The following is a 17,519-nucleotide window of genomic DNA, read 5'->3' as shown; positions in this document are numbered from 1 at the left end:
AAAATGACATGTTTATTTAATATTTATTTGATAACTCTTCCATTTGTCACTCAAAAATGACATATTTATTTGATAACTCTTCTATTTGTCTCTCAAAATGACATCTTTATTTAATATTTATTTGATGACTCTTTCATTTGTCTCCCAAAATGACATCTTTGTTTAATATTTATTTGATGACTCCTCTATTTGTCTCTTAAAATGACATCTTTGTTTAATATTTATTTGATGACTCCTCTATTTGTCTCTTAAAATGACATCTTTGTTTAATATTTATTTGATGACTCCTCTATTTGTCTCTCAAAAATGACATCTTTATTTAATAACTTGTAATTGTTTAGGAAAACTGAGTGTGAGTGTGACATTCGTCCATTGAAGTCATCCTCTAACCACACCCAATAATTCAACTTTTTCATAAATTATTAATTACCATTTCTTCATCCATCCAGTGCATCATGGTGATTTATTATGTTTAATAATCGCTTGTCGTTGTCAAATAACTACAACAATATTTCTTTATGGGTATAATTTGTATTCAATTATCATTTAATTAACCCATCAAATAAGTACAAATAATGAGTTGGAGAAAATCTTAGAAGAATTATCAAATTACAATAATTACAAATACCAGGACTCATACATTCGAACTACAAAACTGGACGATAACAAAGAGGTTCCACTCTTAAGAAAAGGGAAAATAATCATTCTGTTTGGATTGGATGTTATAGGCAAATTGAGGAGAAGAAGAAGAAGAAGAATAATTGAATTCAAAGTAATGGCGTACAGCGCTGTAAACTCCGTGATCCAGACTTTGGCGCCATTGATAGTTAACGAAGCGAGGCTTTTGAGCAATGTTCGCCGAGATGTTGCAAGCATCAATGCTGAATTGGAGAGCATTAAGTCTTTCCTAAAAGACGCTGATCTTAGGGCAGAAACTGGAGATGAAATCGCCATGGTTTGGGTGAAGCAGGTCCGGGAAGTGGCGTACCGAATCGAGGATGTGATCGAAGAATACATGCTTGATCAAGGAAGAAGGCATTGTTTCAACAATTTATTCCGTAGAGTAAACATAGCCTCTCAGATTCAAGACATCAAACAGACGATTGGGGAGATCAAGGAGAGGGCTGACAGGTATGGATTCAGTGTGATACAGGGATTAGGGAGTGAAAGAATTGAACGGATGTGGCATGATCCTCGAGTGGCCTCCCTCTTCGTCGAGGAAGATGAACTCGTGGGAATTGAATCCCGTAGAGATGAATTGATCGGGCAATTGATATCCGAAGAGTCGAAACGAGTGGTTATTTCGATCGTGGGGATGCCTGGAGTCGGCAAGACCACTCTTACTAGCAAGGTCTATGGAAAGCAAACCGTGGCCGGACACTTTGATTGTTGCGCTTGGATCCCTATCTCTAGATCATACAAGTCGGAGGAGATACTCGGAACAATGCTGAAACAATTTTACCAATGTGGATTAAGGAAGTCTACTACACCTCCAGAAATTGATGCAATGGGCCAGAATTCACTCGTTCACAAGCTGAAGGAATTTTTAACTCATAACAGGTACCTTATTGTCTTTGATGATGTATGGACATCAAACTTTTGGGAATTCATTAAACATGCTTTGCCTAGAAATGGGAAAGGGAGCAGGGTAATTATCACCACTCGTAGTGAGGAGGTTGCAGTTTTCTGTAAAGAATCGCCATGGGATCATATCCACTGGCTTCAGCCCCTACCCAAAGAGAAGGCTTGGGAACTCTTTTGCATGAAGGCTTTCCAAAGGGACTTCGAAGGCCGCTGTCCCCCTGAATTGAAGGACGTATCTCTTCGAATCGTTCAAAAATGTGAAGGATTGCCACTTGCTATTGTGGCAATAAGTGGTATTTTGTCCATCAAAAACAAGATTGCATCAGAATGGAAGAGGTTCTACGATAGCCTAGGCTCTGAGTTACAAATGAAACCTGCCCTTACAAGCATCTCAAAAATTGTGTTGCTTAGTTACCATGATTTGCCCTACTACCTCAGATCATGTTTCTTGTACTTTGGCATAATACCTGAGGATTACTCTATTAATTGTGGAAGATTGATCCGGTTGTGGATAGCAGAGGGCTTCATTGAAGAACAAATAGGCAAAACTTTAGAAGAAGTTGGAGAGGAGTACTTGATCGAGCTCATCCATAGAAGTTTGGTTCAAGTGTCAAGTAAGAAACCTGATGGGAGAGTTAAAAATTGCAGGGTGCATGATGTGGTGCGAGAGATCATCGTGAAAAAGTTGATGGAGTTGAACTTTTGTCATATTTTAGGAGCAGAGAATTCGAGTTTCAATGATATTACTCGAAGATTGTCAATACATATGGATTACAATCTGGACAACGTTCCTAAAAGGGTTAAGAGATCCCGAATTCGTTCAATTCTTCTTTTTCGAGTGGCTAAGCTGCCAGAGAAACCCCTGATGAGTACACTTGCAAGAAATTTCAAACTTCTTAAAACGCTAGATCTTAATGATTCTTCTTTGGTTCAGATTCATAAAGAAGTGGGAAATCTATTTCATTTGAGGTACCTGAGTGTAAGGCATACAAAAGTGACAGTGATTCCCAAGTCAATTGGGAAGCTGCACAACTTGCAGACTCTGGATTTGAAATATTCTCTTGTGCGTGAGCTACCTTCTCAAATCAACAAGCTCCACAAGTTGAGGCATCTTGTGGCATTTAACTATGACTATGGGAATTTTAGTTTAGATTCCGTAAAAGGGGTAAAGATGCAAGGAGGGATTGGTTGTTTAAAGGAGTTACAGAAGCTATGGCTTGTGGAGGCAAATCATGATGCAGTCAACTTATTTAAAGAGCTTCAGAATTTGCAAAAGCTAAGGAAGTTGGGCATCCACAAATTGAGAACAGAAAATTGCAAGGATCTTTTTAACAACATTCAGAATATGAAACACCTTAAATTTTTGGCGGTAGGTGCTATAAGTGAACATGAGATTCTAGATTTGGATTCGGTTTCTGCTCCACCTGAATCTCTTGAGCGACTCTCCTTGGGTGGACGTTTGAAAAAGTTGCCATGTTGGATTGCTCAACTTCAAAATCTACAAGTTTTACAATTGCACTCGTCAGGTTTGGTTGATGATCCACTACAAGGGCTTCAAGCTTTGCCTAACCTACTAATGCTCACTCTCGTTAACGTGTATTATGGAGAGCAACTATCTTTTAAGGTTGGATCATTTCCAAAACTCAAGAGGTTAAATCTTCGTTCTCTGAGTGGATTGTGTTCAATGATAATAGAGGAAGGGGCATTGACTCTTCTTGAAGAGTTAACAATTGGGCCATGTCAACAGTTGCAAGAGGTTCCTTCAGGGATCCGTTATCTTAGGAAACTCACAACTCTTTTATTTTTGCATATGCCTACAAAGTTCCTAAATAGAATGCTACCAAACAAAGGCCAAGATCATTGGATTGTGGAGCATATACCAACTGTTAAGTTTGGTTTTTGGCTTCAAGGATTGAAATACAAAGTCTGTGCTTCTAGGGAATTCCAAAATTATGTAAGTGACCTATAATTTAAGGATCGATGAAGCTCAAAATGGATCTCTTGACTAATAACCATCTCTTCTTCTGTTTTTAGATGAGGCCAAAGGAAAAACTCTCAGATCATTCATGCAATGTTACAAAATGGACTCACTAACTAGCCAGGAGATTATTCATTTCAAAAGAGCTGTATATTTGTTTTTGATAATGTTGTAGATAGTGGATTTGGAGATTTGTTGAGAATACTATTTGGACACTCATTTGTAATTCTTATGACATTTATGTATTAATTTATTATATTTTATATTACATGTGTGAATATCCAAATAACATTTTTTATTTCTTTTTAATTGCTTATTTTTTTAGTCCAAAGTGAAGTAAAATCACTATGGGTAAGGAAATTCTATTAGGTGGATCTGAACATAGTTCTAACAAATTCAAACGGCATACCACTCATTCAAATGGGTTAAAATCTAGAGAGCAGATTTTTCAAGTTTTCTATGGAGTGTTCGAATGCCTAATGGACTTGATTCAACTCAGTTGGACCATAAGCAACCATGAAAATGACCCATAACTAGAAGTTCAAGGAGTCTGATTAAGCATGTCATATAGCACATTAATTATGCATATTAAGGTGAACAAGAGGTGTTGCTCGTTCGTGGAAGGTAAGGAACTTGCTCACAAGCATTTCTTTAGTCAAAACTCAAAAGTCTAGATCATCTTGCTCTTCAAATTCAAGTTCCCTTGCTTGCTAGTGTTGTGTCATAGGCAAAAGCTCATTCAAAGGCCAAAAAGCTCAAAAGCCCAAAATAATCTTTTTGGACTAAAAGATATAAATTTTTCATACACAAGGGTTCTCACACAAACACGTAAATTAGATAACTTCGACATTTAAAAATCTCTTCAAATATTCTACAATTATCCATAAGAAATTCTAATTCTAAGAGGATTACAAAATATTGTGATAAGCAATCATCCACAAGAAATTACATGTGTAAAAGGGCAAGATAAACATTATTTATAAAAGATAGATGTCATCTATGACAATTTTGACTAAGATTAATTAAGATAAACATTATATACAAGAATCCTAATCTTGTGACACTTTGGATTACTCCGTATTCCTTTATAAATAAGTAAGCATTCATTCTTAAAAAGAGATGTCTATGATACTAATTTCAATTCTGTTTTCATTATATTTAGTGTTTGACTTAAGTATCGGAATATTTGCGCAGGGACTTCCCTGCTCCCTCTAATTATTTTTTTATTTTTACAAATTTGGGCAACTTGATGACAATGCTTCCAGTCAAATAAAATTATTATTATATTCAGGTAACAACAATTGACGTTGTCTGTGGGAAACGTCCAAAAAGGTTAAAAAAACTACAATGGCTCTTATACAATTTCAAATCGTAGGAAACTTCAAGGGCGGAGCCATGTGAGGCCCAGTGGGTTAGATTTTTTTTATTTTATTTTTTACAATAATATACTACTAGAAATAAAAAAATTATATTATACTTTACTAATAGGAATAAAAAAGTAAGTATTGAAGAAAGCAAGTATATAATGGCCTAGTATTAACCATTACAATATTTTTTTACAATTTGCTCATAATTTTATTTTTTTTTACAATGATGATGCAAATGAAGCTAACTATTGAAAAAAATTGTGAAGTAAAGAAAACAAGTATGGAGGAAATTTATATTAAAGAAAATGAACAAATTAACAAAGCAAGTATTGAGCAAATTAATTTAAGGGTTAAAATTAACAAAAAAAAGGAGTTAAAATTAACGATTGGAGTGCTCCTCTGTTAATTTTAACCCCCAAATCACTTTGAGGGTTATGCCACCCTCGTTAAAGAGGGTGAATAAAAGAAGGCCGGCAGAACTTGCTTCATGCATTCGGCACCTATCGCAACAAAATGGCACTGGGGGGGCACTGGTGGGGTGGGAGGCTGTTATATACTTATCTTGTATGAAAGAGTCAAAAAAGAAGGCCGGCAGAACTTGCTTTATACATTCGGCACCTATCGCTGTCTCGGGGGAGCCGGGCAGAAAATGACAAGACAGAAGGCATTGTTATATTATATCATATATATATATATATATTATACTGTACATTATGAAAAGCTCCTGAAGGAAGGTTGGATGAAAAATAAAGCCTGAAGAAACCAATCAATGCTTAGTTTGGTTAGACGTTTATTCTTTTAGCTTAATGTATAGCTTAATGATTTAGTTGGTTGTAGCGTTTAAGTTAAATAATATTTAAATAGATAATAATTTTAAAAAGATATATTTTTAAACTATTAGTTAATAATTATGTGTTTAGTTTGAAAGAGCTGATAAGTTATAATACATTGATAAAAGATAAAAATAGATATGTTATTAAATAATATAAAAAATATATACATTAATTCTACTGTTATAAATTAATATTGTATTAGTATAATTATTAAAAAATATATATTTTATTAAAATTAATATATATTATATGTTGTATACAAAATTATTATATATATTATATATATACATATATACAGTGAAGAAGAAGGCTGGCAACAGAAGAAGAGATGGGTGACGGCGCAGAAAGGGACGACGACGGCGAAGGGAGGTGAAGTAGGTGGGAAGAGACGTGACGGCGCTGGGCAGCTTGCGGTGGCGGATTTGGAAGTAAAGGTGATGATGGCGATAGAAGCGACTTGCGATGGCGATGAAGGAGCCAACCTGCAGCAATCGAGCTTGGCGACGGAGGAGCTAGAGGCAACGATGGGGGCGACGGCGAGGTTGAACGCGGCGGACCATGGGCGATAGTGGCGGTGGGAAATTAGTTACAGAGGGTTGAGGGTTGAAGAAGAAGGATATGGGTTAGAAATTGGCATTTTGGTTGAGGATAAATTGGTAATTTCTATGGTCAACGCAGCTTTTTCTCTAAGAGCGGTTTGCAAAATTTGAGGAGAAGAAGCTTTTCAAAAAGCTATTCAAATAATATTTAAGCTATATAACTTTTAATTAAGCTATTTGAATTTGTCAAACACTTAACTAAAAAAGTTTAATAGCTTTTAAGCTACACTAATAACTTATAAGCGCTCAAACCACACAGCCAAACGGACTGCAAGAAGAAGCCCCAACAGAAGAGGCCAAGATGATCGGTGGCCGAGCACAGCCACGAAGAACCTACGGCGACAGGGGACGAAGCAAGACCGCGGAAGGCTGGCACCAGAGGGCGAAGCCTGAATGATGGCAGCGGTGATGTTTGGCAGAGCACGGTGGTCGTGAAATCGACGGTAAGGCTCGGCTGCAGACAACCAGCGACAGAGAAGGTCCTACGGCGGCTGTGTGAGATCGATGGCGGATGTTGGGCCAGGCGGCGGCGGCAATAGCGGAAGAAGCCAGGGGCGTGGCTTATTCCGCGACAAACAGCGACAGCGGTGGAGCATGGCCGCGGGAGCCAACGACGAACATGACAATTTCAAAGAGAGAAACTATTCTTTACATATTTTTCTAAACTATTCATTGACTACATGTAAACAGAAATTTATATCTATACATGGTAAACCTAGCTAATTATGGACAATATAATATACAATTAAGATCCCTCAATATTAGGAGAGATATTCTCTTAGCTATAAATTTGGGTTGAGTGAATTAGTTTTGTCCTTGATTGCTACCTGGATCCTTCTCCTTCTTATATCCCCGCTCAAATTGATGATAGTTGTCAATTGGCATCAATTTGCTCACAAGATATGAATAACGTGCATAAGACATAGGCTTGGCAAAAAGATCAGCAATTTGCTCATGAGATATGAGACATGGATAAGACTAAGAATTTTATCTTGAACTAGTTCTATGATATAATGGCTATCAGTCTCGATGTGTTTAGTTCGTTTATGATGGACCGAGTTTGTGACAATACTAATAGCACTAGTATTATCTTCAAAAAGAATAATTGGTTGAGAGTAAGGAACACCAAGTTCCATGAGAAGTCATTGGAGCCATACAACTTTAGAACTAACAGAGGACATAGAGCGATACTCAGCCTCTGTGGATGATTTAGATACCCATTCATGCTTCTTACATTTCCAAGAGATGATAGAAGCACCCAAGAAGACACACCACCCTGTGGTAAAACCCCGAGTATCAACACACCTGGCATAATTTGCATTGGCAAATGCTGTGAGATTAAGAGATGTATTAGAAGGAAAATATAACCCATGATCACGAGTACCTTTCAAATATTGAAGAATGCGATAAAGAGCTGAGAGATAATGCCGCCTAGGATCAAAAACAAATTGACTTACAACTTGGATAGCAAAAGAGATATTAGGATGCGTAATAGTGAGATAAATGAGACTACCCACCAAGCGTCTATATAAAGTAGCATTTGAGATAGGTGCACCAACATTTTGTTGTAACTTCAAATTTTGCTTCATTAGAGTAGAACAAATTTTATTATCAATTAGATTGGCCAGCTTGAGTAAGTCCTTAATGTACTTACGCTGAGTGAGAAGTAAACCATTAGAAGAGTGGGACACTTTTAATCCAAGAAAATAAGTAAGAGCACCAAGATCTTTCATATGAAATGAGTCTTTAAGAAACTGCTTGAATGCTAATTCTTTCTTGATCACTACCTGTGATAATCATATCATCCACATAAAAAACCAAAATAACAATGCCACCATGAGAAGAATGAATGAAAAGTGAGTGATCATTAGAACTCTGTTGAAATCCCACTGAACATTAGAACTCTGTTGAAATCCCACTAAACAAATGGTAGATTGAAAATTTTCAAACCACACTCGAGGCGCCTATTTAAGGCCATAAAGGGATCTGTGAAGTTTACAAACCATATTACGATCAATACGCGAATAACTAGGTGGGCACTCCATATAAACTGTTTACTTCAAGTTTTCATGAAGGAAAGCATTTTTCACATCTAATTAATATAGGGGGCACTGCTTGCATGATGTTATAGCAATAAGGGTACGAACAGTGGTCATCTTGGCAACTGGGGTAAATGTTTCGTTGCAGTCAATCCCATACTCTTGCTTATATCCTTGCGCAACCAAGTGGGTTTTATAGAAATCTAAAGTGCCATTAGGTTTAACCTTAATAGTATAGACCTATTTACTCCCTATCACAGAAGTATGATTCTCCTTCAATGCATCAATTTTTCATCCATGGCTTTTCGCTAACATGCTTGATCCATTTCCTGGTTATAGGTAGAAGAAATATTGAAAAAGTTAAGATTAGTAAAGAGGGAATACCGAACAAGGGGTTTTCCAAAGTTAACGCGGGTGGATCATTTTAATGGTGGTGAATTTGGTGTCGGCACATCAATCAAAGGGGTGGAGATATGACCTTCAAGACCGTGACCAAGAGGGGACATGGTAGATGTTGCGACATCATCCTTGATTTGAGAATCAAAAAAATTGTGCAAAAAGGAAATGGAGGAACTACAGATTGTTGAATTAGGAGATGAGATATAATAATACACATTCTCAAAGAAAGTGACATGACAAGACACACGTATTCGTTTATGTTGTGGATCATAGCAAACATAGCCTTTTTGTTTATTGCTATAAACAACAAAAACACATATGGCAACCTTTGTAGTTAATTTGTTTCTGTCATGTGGAAGGAGCAAGATGAAACAAACACATCCAAAAACACGAACACGGCCATGGTAAAAACAAGCGATTACCTAGCTGTGCAGCGGAAGGTTCGCTCTCTCGACCTCTTAGTTCTCAATTGCTGGAAAGAACACTTACCTGTGATGATAAGAAGCAAATAACGATGATGGACGTGAACCTTTCTACTTATCACCCACGATTTGGCTAATCCAAACTATGATGACAGCTCCTCTGACAATCAAATTTTTGTGAGAAGTTGACAGCGAAGCACTCCAAGAAGACCTGTTCTGAGTTAGGAAGATGAAGCCAAGGAATCATGGAAAATTCGACAATTCCTCTACTTCTATTACTGCAAATTCCTACAAATACAGATTGTGAGGGTGTTTCGCTTATCGGTTTGATCACTTATAAGTTATTGATATAACTTATATATAATAAGCTATTAAGAAAAAGTTGGTGAGGTCTTTAGATGCACCTCACCATCGTGTAAGTTAGGTAGCTTAAATGCTACTACATAGCTTTTTGCAAAAGCTGGTGAGGAAGGGAGAGCTTTTACAAAATGCTGCTTATATATAAGTTGTGTTGACCAATCAATTTACCATTTTACCTTAATCATTTTTGTTAATTTCTAGCCATTCCTTTCTTCTTCAACCTCTGTCTCTCGCCGCTTGTCACCCCAGCTCTTTTGGCCGCCAAAGTTGGCCATCATTATTACCCCCACTGGACACTTCTCGTCGACCATCGCCCCTATCAACCACTACCTCCATCGCCCCCATCTACTTCAACTTATCTTTCGTCACCTCATCGATAGCTGTCCATCGCCATCCCCACCCTTATCTCCTCAACTTGTGCCCCCATCGCCTGCTGCGTGTATATATTTATGTATGTATGTATATATGTATATATAAAACAACAGTAAAAATATTATATATATAATATATATTATTGTTATATATAACATATATAATATATATAATAATATTATATTAATATATTTTTAATAATTATGTATAATTTATAAACATTTAATGATAAAATCTTACATCATTCAACCCTATATCTATTTTATTCTTTTTGTCAAGTTTTGATAATTTATCAGCTCTTTCAAATTAAATATATAATTATTAATTAATAATTTAAAAATATATTTATTTAAATATATTATCAATTTAAACGCTCAACTTTTTAAGCCAAACACCTTCTCTGTTTGGAGACTCGTATGTGGATTCAGGGAACAATAGCCATATCTCTACAATGTTGAAGAGCAACTTTGAGCCCTACGGCCGTGACTTCAATGGCGGCAAGCCGACGGGGCAGTTTTCTAATGGTCGAATTGTCACAGATTTCATCTCCGAGGCTTTTGGTCTCAAACCGACCTTACCTGCTTATTTGGATCCCACGTACAATATATCGGAGTTTGCTTCTGGAGTTTCCTTTGCTTCAGCTGGGACCAATTATGATAATGCTACCTCTGATGTGATGTCAGTAATACCTGTGTGGAAAGAACTGGAATACTACAAGGAATACCAGATGCAGCTACGAAGTGTTCTGGGCAACAAGAAGTTCAGAGGATTGGGCTGCAGCAGGTATGCTGAACAGGGAGTTTGCTTAGATCGACTTGGTTTTCTCAAACTCGTATGACATTCTTTCATAAATCATTCGGAATCCTCACTCTTTTGTGATTTGTATTATAGAGGATTGATCTCTTGCGCCCCCCCCGCCGAAATTACCTCCACATACCTGCGTACATATAATTTTATATATTTTTTAAATATTACTATAAATTATTATTTAAATAAATTATTAATTTTAATTTATTCAGTTAAAATTATAGTTATTTTAATAATTACAATTATAACTATAATTAATAATTTATTTTTTTTAATCGTGTCTATCACATAAAATATATAACCGAATCAATCAAATTATTTAAAGGTGACTGGTGTGATTTAATTGGAAGAGGGAAAATTGGGCGTCTAATTGGATGGTGGTTTCAAATTTGTTATTGGTTGGTTACGTCAGTGTCAGATAATATAAACCGTTTGATATTTTTAATTTTTTAATTTGTTCAATTTGAACATCTATTCGGATTGAATTGGTTCAATTTAAAAAAAAAAAATCGATATGTTCAATTTGAATAATTCGATCGATTCGATTACATTCATATCTAATTGAGGATTATTTTCAGTTAGATATGGATATAACCGAATCTATCGAATTATTCAAATTGAATAGATCGATTTTTTTCTAAAACCGAACCAACTCGATCAAATAGTGCTCAAATAAAATAAATTGAAAAATCTAAAAAATTGAAAATATCGAACCGTTTAGATTGTCTGACATTAACACAGTCCAGTCAATAACATATTTAAAACCCCCCTTTAATTAAACCTCTCATTAACTTTCCCCTCCCCCAACTAAATCATGCCTGGCCCTCTTAAGTAATTTGGTCGCGGTGGGCAATAGATCAATTTTATGTCTTTTTTTAAAATACCCAATGGAGAGAGAGTGTACGTTTCTATCTTGTATATATCCATAGCTCGTATATACGTATTGTCAATCACCATTGGCTATCGTGACTAGTTGTTTTTGAAGATCAGAGGCAATCACCTGACACTTCTATCCCTATTAACTAACATACCCAAAAATCAGCAAGATTCAACGATTGAAACTCCATAAATCTAAACTTAAAAGTTTCAGTCAAACCCAATAAGCATATATACATATATAACATGGATGTGTGCGAGACTTACCTCCTTATAGATTAAAGCAATAGAGACGTGCGACAGACGAGAGAGACAAAGAGAGGGTCGGAATGAGCCTAAGAGACGTCAAAGATCGATAAAGTTGCATGGGCGAGAGATCGAGACAAAGACAACCAAACTCTAGAGGATAATGCTTTCGCCGGACCGACCCAAGGGCTATCAGAAGGGAGAGAGAGCCACGATCGAAACGAGAGGAAGGGTAGAGCCACCGGCCACAAGAGAGAGAAGACAAAATTTGAAATAATGGGTTTTAGGCCACTTTTCATATCACAATATCTTAAGGATGGCATTGAGGGTGGTCGAATAGCATTATCCCTAATATATATACAAGGACTGTGTTACATGCCCGAGAGATTAATAGAGAGGGTTATTGAAGGGGGCAAAAAGACCAAAATGCCCTCGCTTGTGCGCTGCTCTCTCCTCTCCCTCCCATGGCCACCGATGCAGTTGCTGCCTTCGCCTCGTCATCTCGCCTTACCGATTGCCATTACATCCTTGGTTGAAGGAAGATGCAGCGACGATTGGCAAGGAAAGGTGATGGCAGCGAGACAACAATAGCAAGGCGACGAGGTAAAGGCAGCAACGAGGCAACGGTTGCATCGGCGGCCATGGGAAGGGAGAAGAGAGAGCAACGGGCAATGGCCCACTTTGTAAATTTGCAAAGTAGACAAAGATATTTTAGTCCTTTTGCCCCCTTCAATAATTTTATTGTTAATTTCTCGAGCAAAGTAGATTAATCCTACATATAATAATATAAGTCAGGAGGCGGCACATCTGCAAATCAGCTTTCGGGAGCCAAAATTAATTTTGAAGAGACCAAACAAGCAGCAACGGCGACAGCGACCACGACAAGCAGTGACGACGGCAAACGCGACCGAAGGGAAGCAAGCTGTAACGACCTAGAAGAAGGGGAAAGGGTGCCAAAAACATGTCAAGATCAAATCCAGCGGAACAGATTCCAAATCACAAATCACATGGTTGAATCTTACGTCGGCTACTCTTAAAAGAAGATCAAGAGTGATTGCTCTAATTAAAAGACTCATGCATTAAAGGATTTTGATCTAACAGAGGACGAAAACGGCGGAATTAAGAAGCAAAATCGCCCTGCCAAAGAAGATTATTGCTATTAGAGACCTTCTCTGTCAGAAAGAGGGATCCATTTTAGTAGCAATTCAGAAGCTCGACAGCTGGGACAAAGGAGGCAGCATATGTATTGCTGGAGTGTATGATTATGTTCGGCATAAAGCGCCTCGGAGGGTCTGGGCTCCGTATGTGTGGAGTTCCTATATTACTCCTAAGCATTCGTTCATCCTATGGCTTAGTGCCAAATCGAGGCTGCTCACAAAAGATAAGCTGCTTTTCATGGATATTAATCATGCTTGCGCTTTCTGCGGCTGTGCTGAGGAATCTGGGCAGCATTTGTTCTTCCAGTGCTCTACCAGCTTGTCCGTTTGGAGCCAAATTAGAGCGTGGCTGGGTATTTCAAAGCGAATGTCATCGATTCCCAGCGCTTTGAAGTGGATAAAAAGGAAGCTCGAGGAACTTCTTGACAAAGCAAAGTCAAGAAAATTGTTCTTGCTTGCACGGTTTATCAGTTGGGGACAGCAAGGAACCGGCTGATTTTTGAAAGCTTCAGAACAACATCATCAAAAGGATTAAAACACATGTATACAGAGTTATTTTTTTTTTGTATCCTTATATTTTAGTCCAATATGAGTCTATTGTTGTGGTCATTAGTTATGACTCATTTCTCTTGTTTTTCCTGAGTTTGCTCAGTATATGTGTATATTTTTTTATCTATATATTTATCATTTTTCAATAAAAAAAAAAAACAAAATCACGAATAAAAATGTATCCTAAATAAATATCCTACAATTGATTATTTAGCATAACTAACATGATAATGGGACATTTATATGATCGTGTGAATCACATTGCATAGAATGGGTTAAATGCTCCAGTTTATCTTTTTCAGAACTGAAAAAGACAAGAAGGTCAATAGTTGAACTGCACATATTATGGAACTTGAAACATGGGGAGAATCAAGAACATTTTCTTTCTAGTCCACAGGCAGCATCATAACAGAGAACAAAGAGTATTGCAGGTTAAACGAAGTTTAGACACTAATTTCTCTACTTGATCGTAATAAAGCAACAACCAACAGTGATTTTACAAATTTAGAAAGATGTTCCATAAAATTTGACACATATTAATCGGCCCCTTTCTTATAATTTAAGTTTTCTGGATGAGTGGTAAGTAAACATTGTATTAATGCTGTCATTCCAGGAGGCTCTAGATTCAAGTCTTGTTATCTGTTTGTTATCCTGCTATGTTTCTCATTGCACACTCTGCTCTGGATCAGTGTGTTTCCTTGTAGCTACTGTATTTCAGTTGAAATATCAACATCCATACCATTCGTCATAATAAATCCAAAGATGAAAACATTTGTCACTAACCCTCCCCCACCCCCTCCTAGCTAGAATTGTCTTTCTTGAAATTTAGGATAGTATTGTCCTACTTGTAAATACCATTATCTGTCAAAACACGTATATATACTTGTAAAAAGCTTATGCATTAGGTACATTCCAAGCTAAATCAAAGGTGCTTATAGTTCAAGCGTGTTCAGAAAATCTCACTTTGGTTCATAACTCTATCAATGAACTTTAACCAGTTTTCCTAATTAATTTTCATAAATCCATTCATATAAAGTTCGATTCCTCTTGTGCATTTCATCCTCTGAAGTCAACATTTTTTTTTTTTTAAATTTATAAACTAACCAAAAAAAAATGTTACTTTCAAAAATGATAGGCCTCTAGGTGACTTGTTGATTTTTTGAACAAAATAAACACACTATTATACAAATCAATCTCTAAAATATAACTTGAAATTAGCATATAATAGGATTATAGAATGATAGTTCAATTGAAATGTGGTCTTAAGACATACCACACAGAATGCAATCCTATGTGATCGTCTTGGTGGTATATATTTTGCTAGGATTGAGCTCATGATTATGCTCCTTCACAAAACCATATATAACCCACTTTGCGCCATCTTTTGCAGCTATCCTTTAACATTGCATTGCATCCCCCTCTAGAAGCTGGTCTCAAAGGAAGAATTCTGCTCCCTCCATTTGCGTATTTATCCGCACGGAAACCTTCTTTGGAACAAACAAACTCCCGTCCTTTTACTGACTTATCTTTAAGTGATCGACGTGTACGGTTATTCCGTATGGTAAAGCCCACACGTTGCCCATATTCCTTGTAGAATTCCCTAGCATCCTCTGCTGATTCAAACACCATACCAATACATGGTTCTAAAGACTCTAAACTTTGAGGTATATTTTCAAAAGATGGTTTTATGATGTCAGCATTTCCATTTAAGTTATCCATTGTTGTTTCATGACCATCAAATGTTTCAGCTAACCAACGCCTGTGTCAATTAAAGATGAAATATGTTGGCAAATACACCAAGCAAAAATGAGAAAATACAACTCTATCAGATTTCTCTGTTAAAACATAAACATCTTTCCATTGCAATCAAATGAGAGTTACAAAGCCATTTATATACTAGTAACGTAATATATTAATGCTATGAATGTGGACTAGAATATTAATAATAACTCAAATTCTTAAGAGACTTAATACATGCATCCAGAGAACTTATCAACTTCCTAATCAATTAAGCTTTATCTTCAAGATTCATGGAATAATTCTCAATTAACATTCTCCTCCTTGGGAATTGTTCCATGTACTCCCAACATGCTTCTCATCTTCTCAAATCTTGCCTTTTGAAGACTTTTGGTTATGACATCTGTTACTTGAGCTTCAGATGGACAATAATTTAGCTTAATTTCTTTATTAGTCACCATTTCTCTTATTGCATGAAACTTGACCCGAATATGTTTGGCAATGCCATGAAGAACTGGATTTTCTGCAAGAGAAATAGCAGATTTGTTGTTCACATTTAAGACCACAGGTGAACTGACATTTATGCCCAAATCTGAAAGTATTTTTTGAATCCAAATAGCTTGATTTGCAGCATTTACAGCTGCAATATATTCTGCCTCAGCAGAGGATTGAGCAACAATTTCTTGTTTCTTTGAACACCATGAAAACACACCATTTCCAAGGGTAAATGCATAACCTGAAATACTTCTGCTGTCAGCTTCATTTCCAGCCCAATCTGAGTCTGAATATCCCATTAACTCCCCTGAATTTCTGGAGTTGAACCAAATACCATAATTTATGGTTCCTTTCACATATCTCAGAATCCTCTTAGCACATTTAAGATGCCTTTCACATGGCTTATGCATAAATCTTGATAAATAGCTCACAGGAAACATAATATCTGGCCTGGTGTGTGTGAGAAAGAGAAGACCTCCAATGATGCTTCTGAAAAAGGTTGCATCAACCATTTCACCTTCATCATTTTTTGATAACTTCTCATTGCAAGCCATTGGAGTTGAGACTGGCTTGCAGTCTTCCATCTTACATCTTTTCAACAGATCTTTAGCATACTTGGATTGAGACATGAAAATACCTTTTTCTATTTGCATGATCTCCATTCCAAGAAAGTAGTTCATAACTCCAAGATCTGACATCTCAAATTGCTTTTTCATTTCAGCTTTGAATTGCTGAAGTGCATCCTTATCATCTCCTGTTATTAATAAATCATCAACATACATAGAGACAACAAGAGTTTTGTTGTTAGAACCCTTCTTGACATATAATGTTGCCTCATGTAGACTTCTTTGAAAGCCACATCTGGACAAAAAAGCATCAATCTTTCCATACCAGGCTCTTGGAGCCTGTTTCAGCCCATACAAAGCCTTATGAAGCTTCAAGACTTTATCACCTTCTACCTCAGCTGGAAAACCTTGAGAAATATCCACATAAATATCCTCTTTCAAATCACCATTGAGAAACGCTGATTTTACATCCAAATGATAGATTTCCCATCCAAGTTTTGCAGCTAAAGCAACCAGCAGTCGAACCGTGTCTTGCCTTGCAACAGGAGCAAATGTTTCCCCATAATCCAAACCAGCCTTTTGAGCATATCCTTTCACAACTAATCTTGCTTTTAGCTTGTTGACTGAGCCATCTGGGTTTCTTTTCACCTTGTAAATCCATTTCAAACCAATTGGCTTTCTTCCTTTATGTTTGCTTACAAGACTCCAAGTTTGGTTCTTGTTGATCATGAAGAGCTCCTCCTCCATAGCTTGAATCCATCTAGGATCTTGAGAAGCCTCTTCATATGAATCTGGTTCAGAAATGACCAAATTACAGCTCTCATATATATCAGTAAGACTTCTGGTTTTTTGCTTTAATGGCTCATCTTGACTATCAAATTCATCTTTGGCATCTGCATCTTCATTGCTTTGCTGTTGAAATTGCAATTCCTGAGTGGGTTCAGAAATGATATCTTTATGTGGCTTTAGTTCATTCTCATCAAAACTCCAATACGAGCCTTCATCAATCACCAAATCTCTAGTGATAAGGACCTTTCCTTCTTGCACATCATAGACTTTATAACCTTTAGTCATAGGAGCATAACCTAGGAGTATCCCAGGTCGAGACTTTTGATCTAATTTGGATCTCTTGA

At 36.8% G+C, this 17,519-nt stretch overlaps 2 protein-coding genes across 2 annotated transcripts; one reads left to right on the top strand and one right to left on the bottom strand.

Annotated features, from left to right (window-relative positions):
- Positions 1-775: 775 nt before the first annotated feature.
- LOC127807707 (disease resistance protein RPM1-like) lies at positions 776-6,331 on the top strand. The gene is made up of 2 exons (XM_052345746.1): positions 776-3,538; positions 6,083-6,331. The coding sequence occupies exons 1-2, from the start codon at positions 776-778 to the stop codon at positions 6,329-6,331; spliced, it is 3,012 nt and encodes a 1,003-aa protein (XP_052201706.1).
- An 8,595-nt stretch (positions 6,332-14,926) lies between these two features.
- Positions 14,927-15,307, bottom strand: LOC127807705 (protein FAR1-RELATED SEQUENCE 12-like). The gene has a single exon (XM_052345745.1). The coding sequence runs from the start codon at positions 15,305-15,307 to the stop codon at positions 14,927-14,929; it is 381 nt and encodes a 126-aa protein (XP_052201705.1).
- Between the last annotated feature and the right edge of the window lie 2,212 nt (positions 15,308-17,519).

Source organism: Diospyros lotus, chromosome 8, assembly GCF_014633365.1.
Source record: "Diospyros lotus cultivar Yz01 chromosome 8, ASM1463336v1, whole genome shotgun sequence".
Classification (NCBI taxonomy): Eukaryota; Viridiplantae; Streptophyta; class Magnoliopsida; order Ericales; family Ebenaceae; genus Diospyros; species Diospyros lotus.
The sequence above is the reverse complement of the archived record's forward strand: the minus strand, read 5'-3'. Positions and strand labels throughout refer to the sequence as shown.

What these genes read in the sequence shown, in the direction of transcription:
- LOC127807707 (XM_052345746.1), top strand. Translation starts at nt 776, where the DNA reads ATGGCGTACAGCGCTGTAAACTCCGTGATCCAGACTTTGGCGCCATTG. An exon ending in CTAGGGAATTCCAAAATTAT is followed by an intron (nt 3,539 to 6,082) that starts GTAAGTGACCTA and finishes GGCTGGCAACAG; the next exon opens with AAGAAGAGATGGGTGACGGC.
- LOC127807705 (XM_052345745.1), bottom strand. Translation starts at nt 15,307, where the DNA reads ATGGATAACTTAAATGGAAATGCTGACATCATAAAACCATCTTTTGAA.